The sequence below is a fragment of the Crotalus tigris genome, unplaced genomic scaffold (assembly GCF_016545835.1).
Source record: "Crotalus tigris isolate CLP2741 ecotype Arizona unplaced genomic scaffold, ASM1654583v1 scf7180000017997.644853, whole genome shotgun sequence".
NCBI lineage: Eukaryota > Metazoa > Chordata > Lepidosauria > Squamata > Viperidae > Crotalus > Crotalus tigris.
The window spans coordinates 67994-87005 of record NW_024096763.1 but is presented as its reverse complement, the minus strand read 5'-3'; the positions used below and the strand labels follow the sequence as shown (position 1 = coordinate 87005).

General features: G+C 43.9%; 1 protein-coding gene across 2 annotated transcripts in view; it reads right to left on the bottom strand.

Annotated features, from left to right (window-relative positions):
• ATG16L2 (autophagy related 16 like 2) overlaps window positions 1-7260 on the bottom strand; it is a 45214-nt gene extending 37954 nt beyond the window's left edge. The window contains exon 1 of one of the 2 annotated variants that reach the window (XM_039346439.1): window positions 6999-7260. In XM_039346439.1, coding sequence (XP_039202373.1) covers window positions 6999-7107 — 109 coding nt within the window. In that variant the 5' untranslated portion in view covers window positions 7108-7260. The remainder of the gene's footprint in view (window positions 1-6998) is intronic. The other variant, XM_039346438.1, reaches the window with a different exon arrangement.
• Between the last annotated feature and the right edge of the window lie 11752 nt (window positions 7261-19012).

Here is a 19012-nt window from a genome sequence, read left to right as displayed (position 1 = left end):
TTTAATTAAAATAAGGACTAGGGGGGACCTGATGGCAGTGTTCCAATATCTCAGGGGCTGCCCAAAGAAGAGGAGGGGGTCAAGCTATTCTCCAAAGCGCCTGAAGAAGGCAGGACAAGAAACAACAGTTGGAAACTGACCAAAGAGAGAAGCAACCAGGAATTAAGGAGAAACTTCCTAACAGTCAGGACAATCGATCAGTGGAACAGCTTGCCACCAGAAGTCATGGGTGGCATGATAGATTTTGGGCCTATTATCAGGAGACAGTGAGTTCTAGTTCAGGCATGAAAGCCGGCTGGGTGACTTTGGGCCAATCACCAGGAGACGGTGAGTTCTAGTCCCGCCTTAAGCATGAAAGCCAGCTGGGTGACTTTGGGCCAATCACCAGGAGACGGTGAGTTCTAGTCCCGCGTTAGGCATGAAAGTCAGCTGGGTGACTTTGGGCCAATCACCAGGAGACGGTGAGTTCTAGTCCCGCCTTAGGCATGAAAGCCGGCTGGGTGAACTTTGGGCCAATCACCAGGAGACGGTGAGTTTTAGTTCCACCTTAAGCATGAATGCCAGCTGGGTGACTTTGGGCCAAACACCAGGAGACAGTAAGTTCTAGTCCCACCTTAGGCACAAAAGCCGGCTGGGTGACCTTGGGCCAGCCACTCTCTCTCAGCCCCAGGAAGCGAACAATGGCAAACCATGCCTGAATTCCTGCCGTTCACCAGAAGTCAACAACGATTTGAGGGCTCGCACAAAAACAGCATTTTAGCCACTTTCGACGAGGTTTGGAAAGCCATTCAAGGCATGTTCTACATTTCCAGGAAGAGAATCTGCCAGCTGCATTGCCCCCTTAACTAATCAAGGGTAAGTCTAATTTAATGAACAATATTCAAGAGCACTGTAAAATTTCAGCTGCCTAATGGGGCGAGTATAATTACTATTAGATTATACCTGTTAAGTCAATATGCTCAAGGAGTATCAGGCTATTGTCGCTGGTGTGTGCAGTGTTTTCCTAAGTGCTGCAAATCGGATCATCTTTGAGTCAAACTGAAATCCCGTCTTTGGATTTGCATCCAGGCAGTTTCCTATCATTATAGGATTAACAGTACTCTTTTTTTTAGTATTTTACTTTATCTTAGAAAGCCTTTTTTCAATATTATAGAATGGAATGTGATGTGATGGGATAGAATAGAATAGAATAAAATAGAATAGAGCAGTGGTTCTCAACCTTTTTAATGCCGTGACCCCCAACCGGTCATAAGTCAAGGACTACTCAACCGGTCGTAAGTCGAGGACTACTCAACCGGTCGTAAGTCGAGGACTACTCAACTGGTACAGCACCATTTGCGGAATGGGACTTTTGGCGGGCTCAGCAGGGCAGAGACAGCCTGGACAATTCCTATTGGCTTTTGAAAGCCAATAGAATTAGACTCTATTCAAGAGCGTCTATTCTATTGGCTTTCAAAAGCCAATAGAAGAAAAGGGAATAGCACAGCTAAGGAAAGGGGGGAAAAATGGCGGACTGCGTTGTTTGGTGACCCCCGTGAAATGGTCGTTCGACCTCAAATGGGGTCCCGACCCACAGGTTGAGAACCACTGGAATAGAGAGAATATAGAATAGAATACATAGAATAGGAATAGAGTAGAATAGAATATAGAACAGAATAGAATAGAATAGAATAGAATTACAGAATAGAATAAAATAGAATATAGAATAAAATACAATACATAGAATAGAATAGAATAGAAAAAACAATACAATACAATACATAGAATAGAATATAAAATACAACACAATACATAGAATAGAATATAAAATACAATACAATACATAGAATAAGAATAGAATAGAATATAGAATACAATACAATAAATAGAATAAACAGAACAGAACAGAAATTAGCCAAATCGGACACACAAGAAATTTATCTGCAGTGCAGTCAATTTATTATTATTATAGTCAAAGGCCAACACATAAATTAAACATTCAGATAAAACAAAACTAAACAGAAACAACACAAGAAGACATAGCAATATGTTACCATTAAGGATGTGATCAATGGGTGAGCAAGGTCTGCCTAGTTTTATAGACCTATAACAAAAAACTAGCTACCTTCAGAAAAACTATATCATACTGACCTGACAATAAAAATACATCGAATACAGTCTCATGCTGGATAAAAACACGTAATAAAGTTAATTATAATTTTTTTTTAAAAGATCTAAAATGTTTCTTTATGTTTCTGGCGAATCCCCATTGCTGCGCAGAATCTAGCTACCTGTGCCGTGATCACTGCCTGCATGTACTTAAGCAGCCACTGGAGATGAACACTTTTCAAACAACCAGGATACCTATTAATTATGGGTTATACTGTCTGTAAAACTGTCAATTATGGGTTATACTGTCTGTAAAATGAGGCAGACCTTGATCACCCATTGATTACATCCTTAATTGTAACATATTGCTATGTCTTCTTGAGTTGGTTCTGTTTAGTTTCGTCTTATTTGAATGCTTAATTGATGTGTTGGCCTTTGGCTGTAATAATAATAAATTGACTGCCACCTCCAGCGCAGAAGCTCTCAGCATACATACAAATAACAAAGTGATAAGTCACAGATCATAAATTATAACATATAATCATAAATCAGATAGAAGCAACAAGTGATAAATCATTAACATATCAATAGGAGAAGGTAACAGGAAAGATGAGAAAGTGAGAAATGTTACTTTATGTGCCTTTTTTCAATATTTTGTTTTATTTCACAGGTAGTCCTTATAATCATTTGTTTAGTAGAGGGGTAGGCAACCTTGATTCTTTTATGACTCATGGACTTCAAGTCACAGAATTCCTGAGCCAGCTATGCTGAGGGGAAAGGGAGAGTTTCCAAGCTGAGCCAGGCTGGCTCAGGGATTCTGGGAGTTGAAGTCCCCGAGTCATGAAGGGGCCATAGTTCCGCCATGCTGGCTCAGGAATTCTGGGAGTTGAAGTCCATGAGTCATAAAGAGGCCATAGTTCCCTCATGCTGGCTGAGGAATTCTGGGAGTTGAAGTCTGCAAGTCATGAAGGGGCCAAAGTTTTCCCCATGCTGACTCAGGAATTCTGGGAGTTGAAGTCCATGAGTCATGAGGGGGCCATAGTTCCCCCATGCTGGCTCAGGAATTCTGGGAGTTGAAGTCCACCAGTCATGAAGGGGCCATAGTTCCCTCATGCTGGCTCAGGAATTCTGGGAGTTGAAGTCCAGAAGACATGAAGAGGCCAAAGTTTTCCCCATGCTGACTCAGGAATTCTGGGAGTTGAAGTCCACGAGTCATGAAGGGGCCATAGTTCCCCCGTGTTGGCTCAGGAATTCTGGGAGTTGAAGTCCATGAGTCATAAAGAGGCCATAGTTCCCTCATGCTGGCTCAGGAATTCTGGGAGTTGAAGTCTGCAAGTCATGAAGGGGCCATAGTTCCCCCATGCTGACTCAGGAATTCTGGGAGTTGAAGTCCAGAAGACATGAAGGGGCCCTAGTTCCCCATGGTGGCTCAGGAATTCTGGGAGTTGAAGTCCACGAGTCATGAAGGCACCATAGTTTCCTCACGCTGGCTGAGGAATTCTGGGAGTTGAAGTCCGCGAGTCATAAAAGAGCCATAGTTTCCCCATGCTGGTTCAGGAATTCTGGGAGTTGAAGTCCACGAGTCATAAAGGAGCCCTAGTTCCCCATGCTGGCTGAGGAATTCTGGGAGTTGAAGTCCACGAGTCATAAAAGGGCCAAGGTTGCCTACCCCTGGTTTAGTGACTGTGCGAAGTTACAACAGCTCTGGAAAAAGTGAGTTATGACTGTTTTCCACACTTATGACTGTTGCAGTATTGGGATGAAAATTTGGACCCTTGGCAACTGACTCATATTTATGACGGTTGCAGCGTCCTGGGTCAGGTGAAGGGGAGGCAAACATCCCTCTCCTTTGTGCGAATGAGAGCTGATTGTGTTGCACGCATCCCAGTGGGCTAAATCTCACTTTTTGGCTCCTGTCCTCCAAGCTGACGTTTTACATTTGATATTATTCAGCAAAAAAAAGGGGAATGGAGTCATTTCCTGTTCTGCTTTTGCAAGGTGTGGGCAACGGTCCAAAAAGGAAACTGCAGTCCTATAGAGAGACTCACACATCCTCATTCTTCTTGCAGAGTTGTTGACCTGCAACTGAAGACTTAGCTCTTTGTTTTAGATATTTGTTTTTAGAAGTGTATTTAGAAACCAACCTAGAAGTAAGGAAAAATTTCCTGACAGTGAGAACAATTAATCAGTTGAACAGTTGGCCTCCAGAAATTGTGGGCGTTTCATCACTGGAAGTTTTTAAGAAGAGACTGGACAGCCATTTGTCTGAAATGGTATGGGGGGTTTCCTGCCTGAGCAGGTGTTGGACTAGATTACCTCCAAGGTCCCTTCCTGTTCTATTCTATTCTGTATTTCTATTCTGTTCTGTTCTATTCTGTATTTCTATTCTATTCTATTCTATTCTATTCTATTCTATTGTAATTCTACTCTATTGTAATTCTATTCTATTCTGTTCTATTCATTGAATAAGGAATAGAATAGAATAGAATTACAGTAGAGTAGAATTAAAATAGAATAGAATAAGGCTTATTCTATTCTAGTCTATCTCTATTCTATCTCTATTCTATTCTACTCTATTCTATTGTAATTCTACTCTACTGTAATTCTATTCTATTCTATTCATTGAATAAGTAATAGAATAGAATAGAATTACAGTAGAGTAGAATTAAAATAGAATAGAATAGAATAAGGCTTATTCTATTCTATCCTAGTCTATCTCTATTCTAACTCTATTCTATTCTACTCTATTCTGTTGTAATTCTACTCTTGTTGTTGTTAATTGCGAAGTCGTGTCCGACCCATCGCGACCCCATGGACAACGTTCCTCCAGGTCTTCCTGTCCTCTACCATCTTCTGGAGTCCATTTAAATTCACACCTACTGCTTCAGTGACTCCATCCAGCCATCTCATTCTCTGTCGTCCCCTTCTTCTATTGCCCTCAATCTTTACCAGCATTAGGCTCTTCTCCAGTGAATCCTTCCTTCTCATTAGGTGGCCAAAGTACTTGAGTTTCAACTTCAGGATCTGGCCTTCTAAAGAGCAGTCGGGGTAGAATAGAATAGAATTACAGTAGAGTAGAATTACAATAGAATAGAATAGAATAAGGCTTATTCTATTCTATTCTATTCTATTCTATTCTATTCTATTCTATTCTATTCTATTCTATTCCTTATTGAATAAGGAAGGGGCCACAGTTCCCCCATGCTGGTTCAGGAATTCTGGGAGTTGTAGTCCACAAGTCATAATAGAGCCAAGGTTGCCTACCCCTGCCCTAATCATTCGTTTAGGGCAGTGGTTCTCAACCTGTGGGTCGGGACCCCATTTGGGGTCGAACGACCATTTCACAGGGGTCGCCAAACAAGGCTGTTCGCCAATTTTTTCCCCCTTTTCTTTGGCCACGCCCCTGGCACCCGGTGATGTATAAGTGGTTGGGGGTCACCACAACATGGGGAACTGTATTATGGGGTCGCGGCATTAGAAAGGTTAAGAACCACTGGTTTAGGGATTGTTCAAAGTGTTACGGGCTGGTCCTCGCACTTTGTAGCCAGCCTGGTTGAATGTTTTGTTTGCAAAATGGCTTCTCCCCCCCCCCCCACTTTGTATCAAGATAAAATCTGGATAATTGAAGGAAAGAACCACCAGAAACATGCCAAGCTTTGCAAACCATTGGCGATTCTTTTATTGCATTTCCGAGATTTGCACAGTGTAGGAGAAAGAAAACTCCGAAGAGGAACAGAAACTGAAAATAAGCAACCAATATAACCGCGGCCCTTCCTCCTCCTCTCTCTGTCGATGGCTTAGTTTGTGCCTTGATTGTCAATTCCTGGCTCTTATAAAGTGATTTTTGAATTGTTTCTCAACCTCTTCATAGTCTCCCCTCCATGCAATGCAGCCTCTGGGCTCGTGCAGAGCGCACCCTCCCTCCCCCGGGTCTTTTTAATCGTCTCCTCTCCATGCAATGCAGCCTCTGGGCTCGTGAAGAGCGCACTCTCCCCCCTCCGGGCCTCTTCATCGTCTCCCCTCCAGGCAAAGCAGCCTCTGGGCGCGGGCAGAGCGCATCCCCCCCAGAGCCTCTTCATCGTCTCCCCTCCATGCAATGCAGCCTCTAAGCGCGTGCAGAGAGCACCTTCCCCCCCCGGGCCTCTTCATTGTCTCCCCTCCATGCAATGCAGCCTCTGGGCGCGTGCAGAGCGCACCCCCTTCCCCAGAGCCTCTTCATCTTCTCCTCCCCAGCAAAGAAGCCTCTGGGCGCGTGCAGAACGCACACTTCCTCACCCCCCACCCCCGGGCTTCTTCATCGTCTCCCCTCCGTGCAATGCAGCCTCTGGGCGCGTGCAGAGCGCACCCCACGCACACAGAGCTCCTTTATCACCTCCTCTCCAGCAAAGAAGCCTCTGAGCGCGTGCAGAGCACACCCTTCCTCCCCACCCCCACCCCCGGGCCTCTTCATCATCTCCCCTCCGTGTAATGCAACCTCCGGGCGCGTGCAGAGCGCACCCCACGCACACAGAGCTCCTTTATCACCTCCTCTCCAGCAAAGAAGCCTCAGGGCGCGTGCAGAGCGCACCCTTCCTCCCCACCCCCCACCCCCGGGCCTCTTCATCGTCTTCCCTCCGTGCAACGCAGCCTCTGGGCGCGTGCAGAGCGCCCCCCCCCCACAGAGCTCCTTTATCGCCTCCTCTCCAGCAAAGAAGCCTCTGGGCGCGTGCAGAGCGCACCCTCCCTCCCCACCCCCCACCCCCGGGCCTCTTCATCGTCTCCCCTCCGTGCAATGCAGCCTCCGGGCGCGTGCAGAGCGCAATGCGGGGCCTTCTTCCACCTCCCACCCCCCTCCGTTGGCAAAGCAGCCCCTGGGCGCGTGCAGAGCGTCCCCCCCCGCCCCCCCTCCTCCTCCGCGGGCTTGCACTCACAGGCTTGCACGAGATCCGAGAAGCGCGCCTTCTGCGCCCGGTCGCGCTGCTGCAGCTGCCGGACGATGTGGCGCTTCCAGCGGCGCCGGCCCGAGCCGCCCTCGGCCATGGCCCCGCGCCGCTGCCCGGAGGTCCGAGCGGGCCTGCGGCGAGAAGGAGGAGGAGAAGTCCCCGTGACGTCACCGGGAGGGGCGGGGCCAGGAGGGGGGAAACCCCCAGGCCTGGCCGCTTCGCCAACCTGGCGCCCGCTGCACCTTCCCGACCTCTCTGGCTCGTGGCACGGAGCGCCCACAGGGGCTGCAGCGCCCCCCCCACCGCCCCGCGCTCAGCCCAGACCCCCAGCCAGCCCACGACCTTCGGGGAGGGGCGGGGGGAGGAAATGCTGGGCGCCCCCCAGCCCCGGCATCCCTGCGCCCGCGGGCGCCCAGAAGGGCGTCCACTCGCAGCCCCGCCTCTCCTCTGAGCTCCGCCCCTTTGAGCCCCCCCCCCGTGCCTTCTGCTTGGCAAAGGAGATAGGAAGTCCATGGAGAGAAGGGAATCCCTCCAGCTTCGGGTTGAACTGCGGGGTCCTTGGTGGTCTCTGGGCTGGTGGAAGGGGGGTTTCTTGCAGACGTCTCCTGACCCGGCTAAGTAACAACATCAGTGCCAGAACTCAGGAGGGTTTATGGAGACGAGGAGGAGGAGGAGGAGGACTGTGTGTGTGTGTGGGGGGGGGGCTTGGTTCTCTGTGAGGTTGGTGGTTTTCTTGGAGATGTTTCATGACCCATCCAGGGAACATGATCAGTGCTAGAAGTCGGGGGAGGGGGTGGCTGTGGAGAGGAGGAGGAGGAGGAGGAGGAGGAGGAGGAGGAAGAAGATCGTAGGGTCCTTGGTGTTCTCTGAGCTGGGTGGTCTTCTTGCAAACGTTTCATGCCCCAACAAGGTAACATCATCATCAGTGTTAGGAGGAGGAGAAAGAGGAGGAGGAAGAAGAAGGAGGAGGAGGAGGGGTTCTTGGTGCTCTCTGAGCTTGGTGGTTTTCTTGCAGACGTTTTCTTGCAGATGTTTCATCACCCAACTAGGGAATAAGATCAGTGCTGGAAGGGAGGAGCAGGAGGAGGAGGAGGAGGAGGAGGAGGAGGAGGAGGAAGGACTGTGGGATCCTTGGTGCTCTCTGTGCTGGGCGGTTTTCTTACAAACGTTTCATGACCCAACTAGGGAACATCATCAGTGCTAGGAGGAGGAGGAGGAGGAGGAGGAGGAGGAGGAGGAGGAGGAGGAGGAAGACTGTGGAGTCCTTGGTGCTCTCCGAGCTTAATTGTTTTCTTGCAAACATTTTATGACCCAACAAGGTAACATCATCATCAGTGTTAGAAGAGGAGGAGGAGGAGGAGGAGGAGGAGGAGGAGGAGGAGGAGGAAGAAGAAGAAGAAGAAGAAGAAGAAGAAGAAGAAGAAGAAGAAGAAGAAGAAGAAGAAGAAGAAGAAGAAGAAGAAGAAGAAGAAGAAGAGACTTAAGAGACTAATAGAAGAGACTCTTGGTAGCTCAGGGTTGAACTGAGGGGTCCCTGGTGCTCTCTGAGCTGGGCTGTTTTCTTGCAGACATTTCATGACCCAACTAGGTGACATCATCAGTGCGAGGAGGAGGAGGAGGAAGAAGATGACCGTGGGGTCCCTGGTGCTCTCTGAGCTTGGTGTTTTTCTTCCTCCAGGGGGATGAGACTGAGGACAAAAGATCTGGAAAGAAGGAGAGCTAAAGTCCTGGGTGTGGGTTATGGGGGGGGGGGAATGAACCAAGAAAGACCACTGCAGATGTGGCCGCCGAGATTCAAAAACTTGCACCTAATGCCAACCCGGAACAATTTTCCTTCTGCACTCCGCAGGCAGGAAGAGGCAGGCATCTGGTCGGGATGGGGAAATGGTTTGAGGCAGTTCAGATGAGGACAGGATGAAAATAAAGGACAGCTGTCTGTCAACCAAAGCAGACATGGGACTTTTATTCCGGTGAAGACAAGGAGAATGAATGAACCTCTTGCACAAAACAGCTGGAGGAAGATAGGAAGGACATAAAAAAATGCATTTTATGCTGACTAATATCAAACCAGAATGTTAAGTTTCCCACCCCTTGAGAAAAGGGGCCCTGCAAATTTTAAACTCTTAAAACTACTAAATCTATTTACAGATTGTTAGCCTGTCATCTATAAACTATATCGATAATGAAATAGTGAACAGACAAAATTATATTATTATATCAATAAGCATTCAACTAGGGAGGATCGTATGTGTATAGGTATGTGTACATTTTTTTTAAAGACACTTTTTAAATGTCTTTTTGGTTGTGTGTTTTTTATTCTTTTGTCCTTTTTAAAACTATTTTGGTACCGGAGTTAGTAGTTTAACCTTCTTTAAATAAACTAAAAAATTCTGGGGCAAAAAAACCAAAAACACGCACATCCATTTTGAGCTCCCGTTTGCTAATTGTGGAATGCTTTAAATTGCAGAAGCCACAGTACAATAGATGGGAATGCAGAACGCAGGAAATGAAATGAAAAGATCAAAGGAAGACCAAAGAGATTGCTGAATTAAATTTATACCTTTTACTTAGGCTTTTTTGTCATATTTATGCAGTACAGCTTTGAGAGCTATATGCATTTTAATGTATGCTGATTAGTGTACATTTAAAGTGACAATAAAGTTATTGTTCTCTTCTCCTCTCCTCTCCTCTCCTCTATCCTATTTTATTCTGTATTTCTATTTGTAATTCTATTCTATTCTGTATTTCTATTTGTAATTCTATTTTATTCTGTATTTCTATTCTATTCTATATTCTCTTTTATTCTATTCTTTATTCTATTCTATTCTATTCTGCTCTATTCTGCTTCTATTCTATTCTATTCTATATTGTCTTTTATTCTATTCTATTCTATTCCTTATTCTATTCTATTCTGCTCTATTCTGCTTCTATTCTATTCTATTCTATTCTATTCTATTCTATTCTATTCTATTCTATTCCTTATTCTATTCTATTCTGCTCTATTCTGCTTCTATTCTATTCTATTCTATTCTATTCTATTCTATTCTATTCCTTATTCTATTCTATTCTGCTCTATTCTGCTTCTATTCTATTCTATTCTATTCTATTCTATTCTATTCTATTCCTTATTCTATTCTATTCTGCTCTATTCTGCTTGTATTCTATTCTATTCTATTCTATTCTATATTGTCTTCTATTCTATTCTATTCTATTCTATTCTATTCTATTCTATTCTATTCTACTCTATTCCTTATTCTATTCTATTCTGCTCTATTCTGTTTGTATTCTATCCTATTCCTATTCTATTCTATTCTATTCTATTCTGTTCTATTCTATTCTATTCTATATTCTCTTTTATTCTGTTCCTTATTCTATTCTACTGTATTCTATTCTATTCCATTCTATTCTATTCTATTCTATTCTATTCTATTCTATTCTACTCTATTCTATTCTTCATTCTTGTATTCTGTTCTGTTCTAGAACTTAAAAGAGAACTCAGGAGTGGGGTGAGTATGGGCGAAATCTTGATAATAAGAGTGCCAAATCCAGTCTGAACAGCTGGCTGACTTCAATGAATCATCATCATAATAAAAAATGAATCGGCTCCTGGAGTCAGCTGCAGTCCATCTGTGAATTCTAAAACCTGAAATATGAAATTGGGCTGTTCCCTTTGTGGCAGCCCCTGAGATACTGGAACACAGCTCTCCTTTCACCCCTCGTCCTTCTCTTCATTAAACTAGCCCAGGGGTAGGCAACCTTGGCCCCTTCATGACTTGTGGACTTCAACTCCCAGAATTCCTGAGCCAGCATGGGGGAACTATGGCCCCCTCATGACTCGTGGACTTCAACTCCCAGAATTCCTCAGCCAGCATGGGGGAAATACAGCCCCTTCATGAGTCGTGGACTTCAACTCCCAGGATTCCTGAGCCAGCATGGGGGAACTATGGCCCCTTCATGACTCATGGACTTCAACTCCCAGAATTCCTCAGCCAGCATGGGGGAAACTATGGCCCCTTCATGACTCGTGGACTTCAACTCCCAGAATTCCTCAGCCAGCCTGGACTAGACTGTGGGAAGACAAGTTGTAAAAATGGGGGCAAAACTCACTTAACCAATGTCTCACTTAGCAACATAAATTCTGGGCTCAGTTGTAGCCATAGGTTGAGGACAACCTGTCAACGTCTCAACATAAGACAAGTTAAAAACAAGAAGAGTAAACTGGCCATCAGCTGAGTCACCTGCACAAGGGAGGCCATTTCGTTGTAGTTCAAGGTCAGAACAAAAGTGAAAGTAAAGCCTTGGGTGCAAAGTTTAAAAAACAATGTTTGTTTTGGCGTCAGTGTTTTTTTAAAACACACACCCACACACACACACACACTCCAAAGCATGGATACAGAACACAGAATAAAAATCTCTTTAAGGTAGCCAATCTTAACCAATCTTCTCAAGCTTACCGGTGCTCCCCGATTTACGACCGTGCGTTTAGTGACTTTGCGAAGTCACGTTGAAAAAAAAAAAAGGGACTTGCGAGGGAGCAGCTACAGATGGTCCTCGATTTACGGCGGTTCACTCAGTGACCGTTCGGAGTTACGACGGCACTGGAGGAAAAAAAGCGACCTAAGACCTTTTTTCACATTTACGACCGTCGCGGCATCCCCATGGGGTCACGTGATCAAAATTCAGACGCTTGGGCAACTGACTCATATTTACGACGGTCGCGGCATCCCAGGGTCAAACGATCCCCTTTTTGTGACCTGACGAGCGAAGTCCGGATGCATTTAACAACCGTGTTACAAACGTAATAGCTGCAGTGATTCGTTTAAGAACAAAGAAGGTTGTAAAATGGGGCAAAATTCATTTAACAACTTGTCTCACTTAACAACGGAAATCTTGGGCTTGATTGTGGCTGTGAGTCAAGGACTATCTTCATTTAATTGAAATGAAAGTGCCCCTGTATTATATTTCAGGGTGGCAAGCTCATAACGACAGAGGGCCATAAACTTTTATACCTGAATTACTTTATAAAGTGGATTAAACTTGGACAACCCAATCTGACTTGTATTGTTTAAGCCCAGAAAGCATTGGTTTCTCTTGGCACAAGGCAGATAACGCTTTTTATCCAATTTTTTAAATTCATTTTCTATTGTTACATTTGATTAGTGATGATAATAATAATAATAATAATAATAATAATAATAATAATAATAATAATAATAATAATAATAATAATAATCTCTGCTAGATTCCTTCACTGCCAACTCCCCCTGGTTTGCCTCTACATTCTGAATTACTTCTGGTAAGGCTTTGATTTCTTTGCCCTGGGTAAACCTTTGCAGTTCGTCCAATTCTGTTTCTGTGAATAATTTATTTCGTGTTATAAATCGGCGTTGATCTGCTAGTCTCTGTTCTGTTATTTCTGATTCTGGATGTTGTTCTTTCCAGAACTGGTGCATTCGTTTTAGATATCCTGTTCTTGTTGGACTTGATCTGTAGTAACAGATCATTATTTCTTTGTTTTCCATCACTGTGTATCTGCGACAGGTAAACATCTTTTCTTCCAGTAGTTCTGCAGCTGCTGGCCCTGGTTGCTCAGCCAACAGTCCTGAGTCCTGTAACCCATTTTTCACCAGATATCCAGGAACTCCAGTATCTAGCGCGGACCTTGTTAACCCGGGCGACATCCGAGCCGGTATGGCATTCTGTAATTTACGTCTCACCATATTTTTATGGGAGAGACACTCTTTGTCTGACTCCTCTGATGAGACCTGTCCAGTATGGTTGAACCTCTGGCATAGCTCTCATCTTCCTCAGAGTACACAAGCCCCACAACCACGTCAAGGTAGTGTCTCACTGGGGGAGGTAGTGTCTCATTGGGGGATAATAATAAAGTTGGAAGGGACCATGGAGGTCATCTAGTCCAACCCCCTGCTCAGGCAGGAAACCCTATACCATTTTGGACAAATGGCTGTCCAGTCTCTTCTTAAAAATCTCCAGTGTTGGAGCATTCACCGCTTCTGGAGGCAGATGGTTCCACTGGTTAATTGTTCTGTCAGGAAGTTTCTCCTTAGTTCCAGGTTGCTTTTCTCCTTGGTTAGTTTCCATCCATTGCTTCTTGTCCTGCCTTCAGGTGCTTTGGAGAATAGCTTGACTCCTTCTTCTTTGGGGCAGCCCCTGAGATACTGGAAGGCTGCTATCATGTCCCCCCTCCTTCTCTTCCTTAAACTAGACATACCCAATTCCAGCAACAGTTCTTCATATGTTTTAGCCTCCAGTCCCCTAATCACATTTGTTGCTCTTCTCTGCCCTCTTTCTAGAGTCTCAACATCTTTTTTACATCGTGGTGACCAAAATTGGATGCAGGATTCCAAGTGTGGCCTCACCAAGGCCTCGTAAAGTAGTATTAACACTTCACGTGATCTTGGTTCTATCCCTCTGTTCGTGCAGCCTAGCATTGTGTTGGCCTTTTCGGCAGCTGCAGCACACGGCTGGCTCCTATTTAAGCTTAATAAACATCATGTTGTCTGGGTTAATTGATTTCCTTAATAATACAAGTGACATTCTTAGTCTCTACCCCTTTTTTCCAACCATCGATAAAATAAATTCCATGTTTGTAAATATCCTGTATCTTCTTCCTCTTTGATCCTCAATGTAAGTCTGTCCATTTCAGCACAGTCTAATATCTTCTTGATTATCTCTTCGCCCAATGGTATTTTTTCATTTTTCCAGTGCTGAGCAAATGCAATCCTCGCTGCTGTTAGTTACATGCAATGTTAAATATACACTTTGCTTATCAGATTTTTCTGGTATTGATGCCGAATAAGAAAAGTTCAGGTTTCAAATCTACATGTTTTCCCAGCTTCTTTTCTAACCCTGATGTTTCTGATTACGCACATTTACAGCCACTCATGAAGGGGAGAAACCCCCTCCCCGCTCGTTTAGCATAAAGTAATTACTTGCCACCCAATCCGCAATCAAATGGTAAAGCTGCATCCGTGGCCAATGACTTCGAAATGAGCTCTGTGATTTACGCTCCTTGCTGTTGTTGAATTTCCAATTACGTTCAGCTCGGCGTCTTTATCAGTCGCCCACGGCAGATCACAAAACAGAAGCATAAGTGACAAACGACTGATTAAAACAGCAATCAAAATGCAGCGTGTACAAGCTTTCAGCTGTTTTAGATGCTGTGTAAGGAATCGGAATCAGAACAGAGCTGGAAGGGGCCATGAAGGTCTTCTAGTCCAGCCCCCTGCTCAAGCAGGAGACCCTTACAGAAGAACAGAGCTGGAAGGGGCCATGAAGGTCTTCTAGTCCAGCCCCCTGCTGAAGCGGGAGACTCTATACCATTTCAACACATGGCTGTCCAGTCTTTTTTTTTTAAACGCCTCTGATTTGCTGGTTTCAGGTGTGGCTTGGTATAAAGAAAGAGTCCAGGTATTTACCTTGATAAGCGTACGTGTTTATTCAGCTGAATAAAGATGCCCCCCCCACCTTATCAAGAGGGAACCTTGAACACATTTTGACACTCATATTTATATGATTGTTACATTTTCCACTTCTCCGCCCAGACAATCTGGCACACTTCAGATAAGAAAAAGAAGTACAGACAATCCACCGCTGTCCTTAGAGGTCTTCCAAGGATATTGGGAATAATAATAATAATAATAATAATAATAATAATAATAATAATAATAATAATAATAATAATAGCCGCCTATGCAAAGAAGCTGAAGAAACAGTGGACCACCTGGTAAGCTGTTGCAAGAAGATTGCACAGACTGACTACAAGCAGCGGCATGACAAAGTAACAACAATGGTGCATTGGAAGATCTGCAAAAAATATCATTTGCCTGTAAGCAAAAACTGGTGGGATCATAAAATAGAGAAAGTCATAGAAAATGATAAAATTAAACTGGTCTGGGACTTCAGAATTCAAACAGACAAGCACCTGCAACATAACACCCCGGACTTAACATTTGTCGATAAGAAAGACAAAAAAGTCTGGATAGTGGACGTGGCAGTGCCTGGAGACAGCAGAATAGACGAGAAAGAACTGGAGAAGATAACAAAATACAAAGACCTACAAATAGAAATAGAAAGACTGTGGCAAAAGCAAGCAAGTGTAGTACCAATAGTCATAGGCTCCTTGGGTGCAATCCCAAAACAACTGGAGCACCACTTGAACACCAATGGCATTGACAAATTCGCTATTAGTCAATTGCAAAAGGCAGCCTTACTAGGATCTGCTTCCATCCTGCGACGATATCTGTAATACCATCAAACATCCACATCTGCCTATCCCAGGTCCTGGGTAAGGACTCGATAGGTAGACAAAATGCCAAATCCAGTCTGAACATCTGGCTGACTGTGCAATGATGATGATGATGATGATGATGATGATGATAATAATAATAATAATAATAATAATAATAATAATAATAATAATAATAGAGCATCGAAGCGTACAGCTGATTGATATTGCTGTACCAGGAGATGCCAGAATTGAAGAAAAAGAACTGGAAAAAAAGTGACAAAATATCGTGACCTGGCCTTCGAAAATGCGCAATTATGGATGAAACATGTAACAGTGACACCCATTGTCGTCAGGGCACTGGGAACTATGCAAAATATTTCAAGAAACTGCAGCTTCCTGCAATACCTTCAGCAAGGCTACAAAAAACTGCGCTACTCGGAACATCTTATATTTTAAGGAGGTACCTGGTTGACCCCTAGGATGCTGGCCGCAACCCGTGTCAACCATCAGCGCCGGTCAATTTGAATGTTCAGTTGACTGAGGTTCACATTTAATGAATAATGATGATGATTATGATGATGATGATGTTGGGAGGGACCTTGGAGGTCTTCTAGTAGTCCAACCCTTGTTCAGGCAGGAGACCTTATAGCATCCCGAACAAATTATTGTCCCATCTCTTCTTTAAAACTTCCAATGATGGAAGACCAACAAGTCTGAAGGCAAATCGTTCCACTGATTAATTGTTCTCACTGTCCAGAATATTTCTTCTTATTTCTAGGTTGAATCTTTCCTGCCTGAGCAGGGGGTTGGACTAGAAGACCTCCAAGGTCCCTTTCTATTCTATTCTATTCTATTCTATTCTATTCTATTCTATTCTATTCTATTCTATTCTATTCTATTCTTCTATTCTGTTCTGTATTTTATTATTCTATTCTATTCTGTTCTGTTCTGTATTTTATTATTCTATTCTATTCTGTTCTGTTCTGTATTTTATTATTCTATTCTATTCTATTTTATTCTATTCTATATTTTATTATTCTATTCTATTCTGTTCTGTTCTGTATTTTATTATTCTATTCTATTCTATTCTATTCTATTCTATTCTGTATTCTATTATTCTATATTCTATTCTATTCTATTCTATATTTTATTATTCTATTCTATTCTATTTTATTCTATTCTATATTTTATTATTCTATTCTATTCTGTTCTGTTCTGTATTTTATTATTCTATTCTATTCTATTCTATTCTATTCTATTCTATTCTGTATTCTATTATTCTATATTCTATTCTATTCTATATTTTATTATTCTATAATGTTCTGTATTTTATTATTCTCTTCTCTTCTCTTCTCCTCTCCTTGATAAATAACAGAATAATAGAGTTGGAAGGGACCTTGGAGGTCTGCTAGCCCAACCCCCTGCTCATGTTAAGCATTAAGTGAATTTTGCCCCATTTTACAACCTTTCGTGCCACTGTTGTCCAGCAAACCACCGTGGATGTTAAGCTAGCAACAGGGTTGTAAAATGAACCAGGCTTTCCCCTCTCCCTTGTCAGAAGGTCGCAAAAGAGGTAAACGTGACCCTGGGACACTGCGACCGTCATAAACATGAGTCAGCTGCCAAGCGTCTGTATTCTGATCACGTGACCTTAATGTCAAGTGTCGTAAGCGTGAAAAATGGTCATCGGTCATTTTTTTCCCAGTGACGTCGTAACTTCGAACGGTCGCTAAACGAACAGCTGTAAGTCAAGGACCTACCTGCAATTGAATGAAAAGCAACCACTTCCGTCTGTTTGAGGTGCACCCCTTCTCTGTCTTCTCTCCACAAATGCTGCATCTAGCTAAAGAGGGGAAAAATGGACAGAGCTCTTCAAAACAGGGAAAAACTTTCTTGAAAAACACATTTTGCAAGAGTTTTCCTGCAGAGGGCTCACCGAGACAGCAAGTGGGATGCTTTATTACGGACTGGATAAATTCACATTTTAGTTTTTTGCTGGAATGATGACCGCCATGTTTGAAGGGCATCATGCTCGGCCTCTCCAGCTGCCAATCAAGTCCAAGCCCCTCCCCTTTCCAGAATTCCATTGAGACCTTGATCCACCGGGCGGGACCTCAAGCATAGCCGGGCCAGGGAATTCTGGGAGTTGAACACCACCCTTCTGAAAGTTGCCAAGGTTGAGAAACCCTGATCTAGAGGGAGAAAGATGACTAGAGCAGTAGTTCTCTACTTCAGCAACTTTAAGATGGCTGGACTTCAACTCCCAGAATTCCTGAGCCAGTTATGCTGGGATAGAATCTTTTTAGCCCGTTGTGGGTCTTGATTCTCATCTTGATTTTGCCGTATTTATAAACGTGGCATAAATTTGTTTTGGCTTTGATATTTAGATGGCCTAGACCAGGTATAGGGAACCTAGGCTCTTTTATGACTGGTGGACCAACTCCCAGAATCCCTGAGCCAGCATGGGGGAATTTTGGCCCCTTCATGACTCGTGGACTTCAACTCCCAGAATTCCTGAGCCAGCATGGAGGAATTTTGGCCCCCTCATGACTCGTGGACTTCAACTCCCAGAATTCCTGAGCCAGCATGGGGGAACTGTGGCCCCTTCATGACTTGTGGACTTCAAATCCCAGAATTCCTCAGCCAGAATGGCTCAGATTAGAAACCTCTCTCTTTCCCCTCAGCATGGCTGGCTCAGGAATTCTGGGAGTTGAAGTCCACCAGGAGCCAAGGTTGCCTAGCCCTGATCTAGGTGAAATGCTAAATATATATGGCAAGGTCATGTATGATTTGCAATATGCCAAATAAATAAATAGACATTATTTCTGAGATGGTGGCAGAAGCTTCGCTCCCTTTCCGCAACTGGTGTGTGTGTTTTGTTTGTCTGTGTGTGTGTGTGTGTGTGTGTCATGTAATATCTCCGGAAAAGTAAGAATAATTTTGCAAGAAGCCAAGGGGAATAGCTGAAGGAGATCAATTCCTCAAGAATTCTGGGAAGCCCTTTATCACGTGAAGTGTTAATACCACTTTACAAGGCCTTGGTAAGGCCACATTTGGAATCCTGCATCCAGTTTTGGTCCCCACGATGTAAAAAAGAGGTTGAGACTCTAGAAAGAGTGCAGAGAAGAGCAACAGGGATGATTAGGGGACTGGAGGCTAAAACATATAAGGAACTGCTGCTGGAATTGGATATGCCTAGTAGTTTAACGAAGAGAAGGACAAGGGCGGACATGATGGCAGTCTTCCAGTATTTCAGGGACTGCCCCAAAGAAGAGAGAGTCAAGCTATTCTCCAAAGCGCCTGAAGGCAGGATAAGAAGCAACGGATGGAAACTGATCAAGGAGAGAAACAACCTAGAACTAAGGAGAAACTTCCTGACAGTCAGAACAATTAACCAGTGGAACAACCTGCCGCCAGAAGCGGTGAATGCTCCAACACTGGAAGTTTTTAAGAAGAGACTGGACAGCCATTTGTCTGAAATGGTGTAGGATTTCCTGCCTGAGCAGGGGGTTGGACTAGATGACCTCCATGGTCCCTTTCAACTTTATTATTACTATTACTATTATTATTATTATTATTGGAAATGCTAATAATGGTCAAAACAAGGGGGGTGGGGGGAACAACATTTTATTTGAAGACTGGAGAGTCCAAGGCAAGAAACAGGATATTTTAATCCAAGGGCAGAAGATTCCACTGAAAAATGGTGTGTGTGTGTGTGTGTGTGTGTGTGTGTGTGTGTGTGTGATTAGAT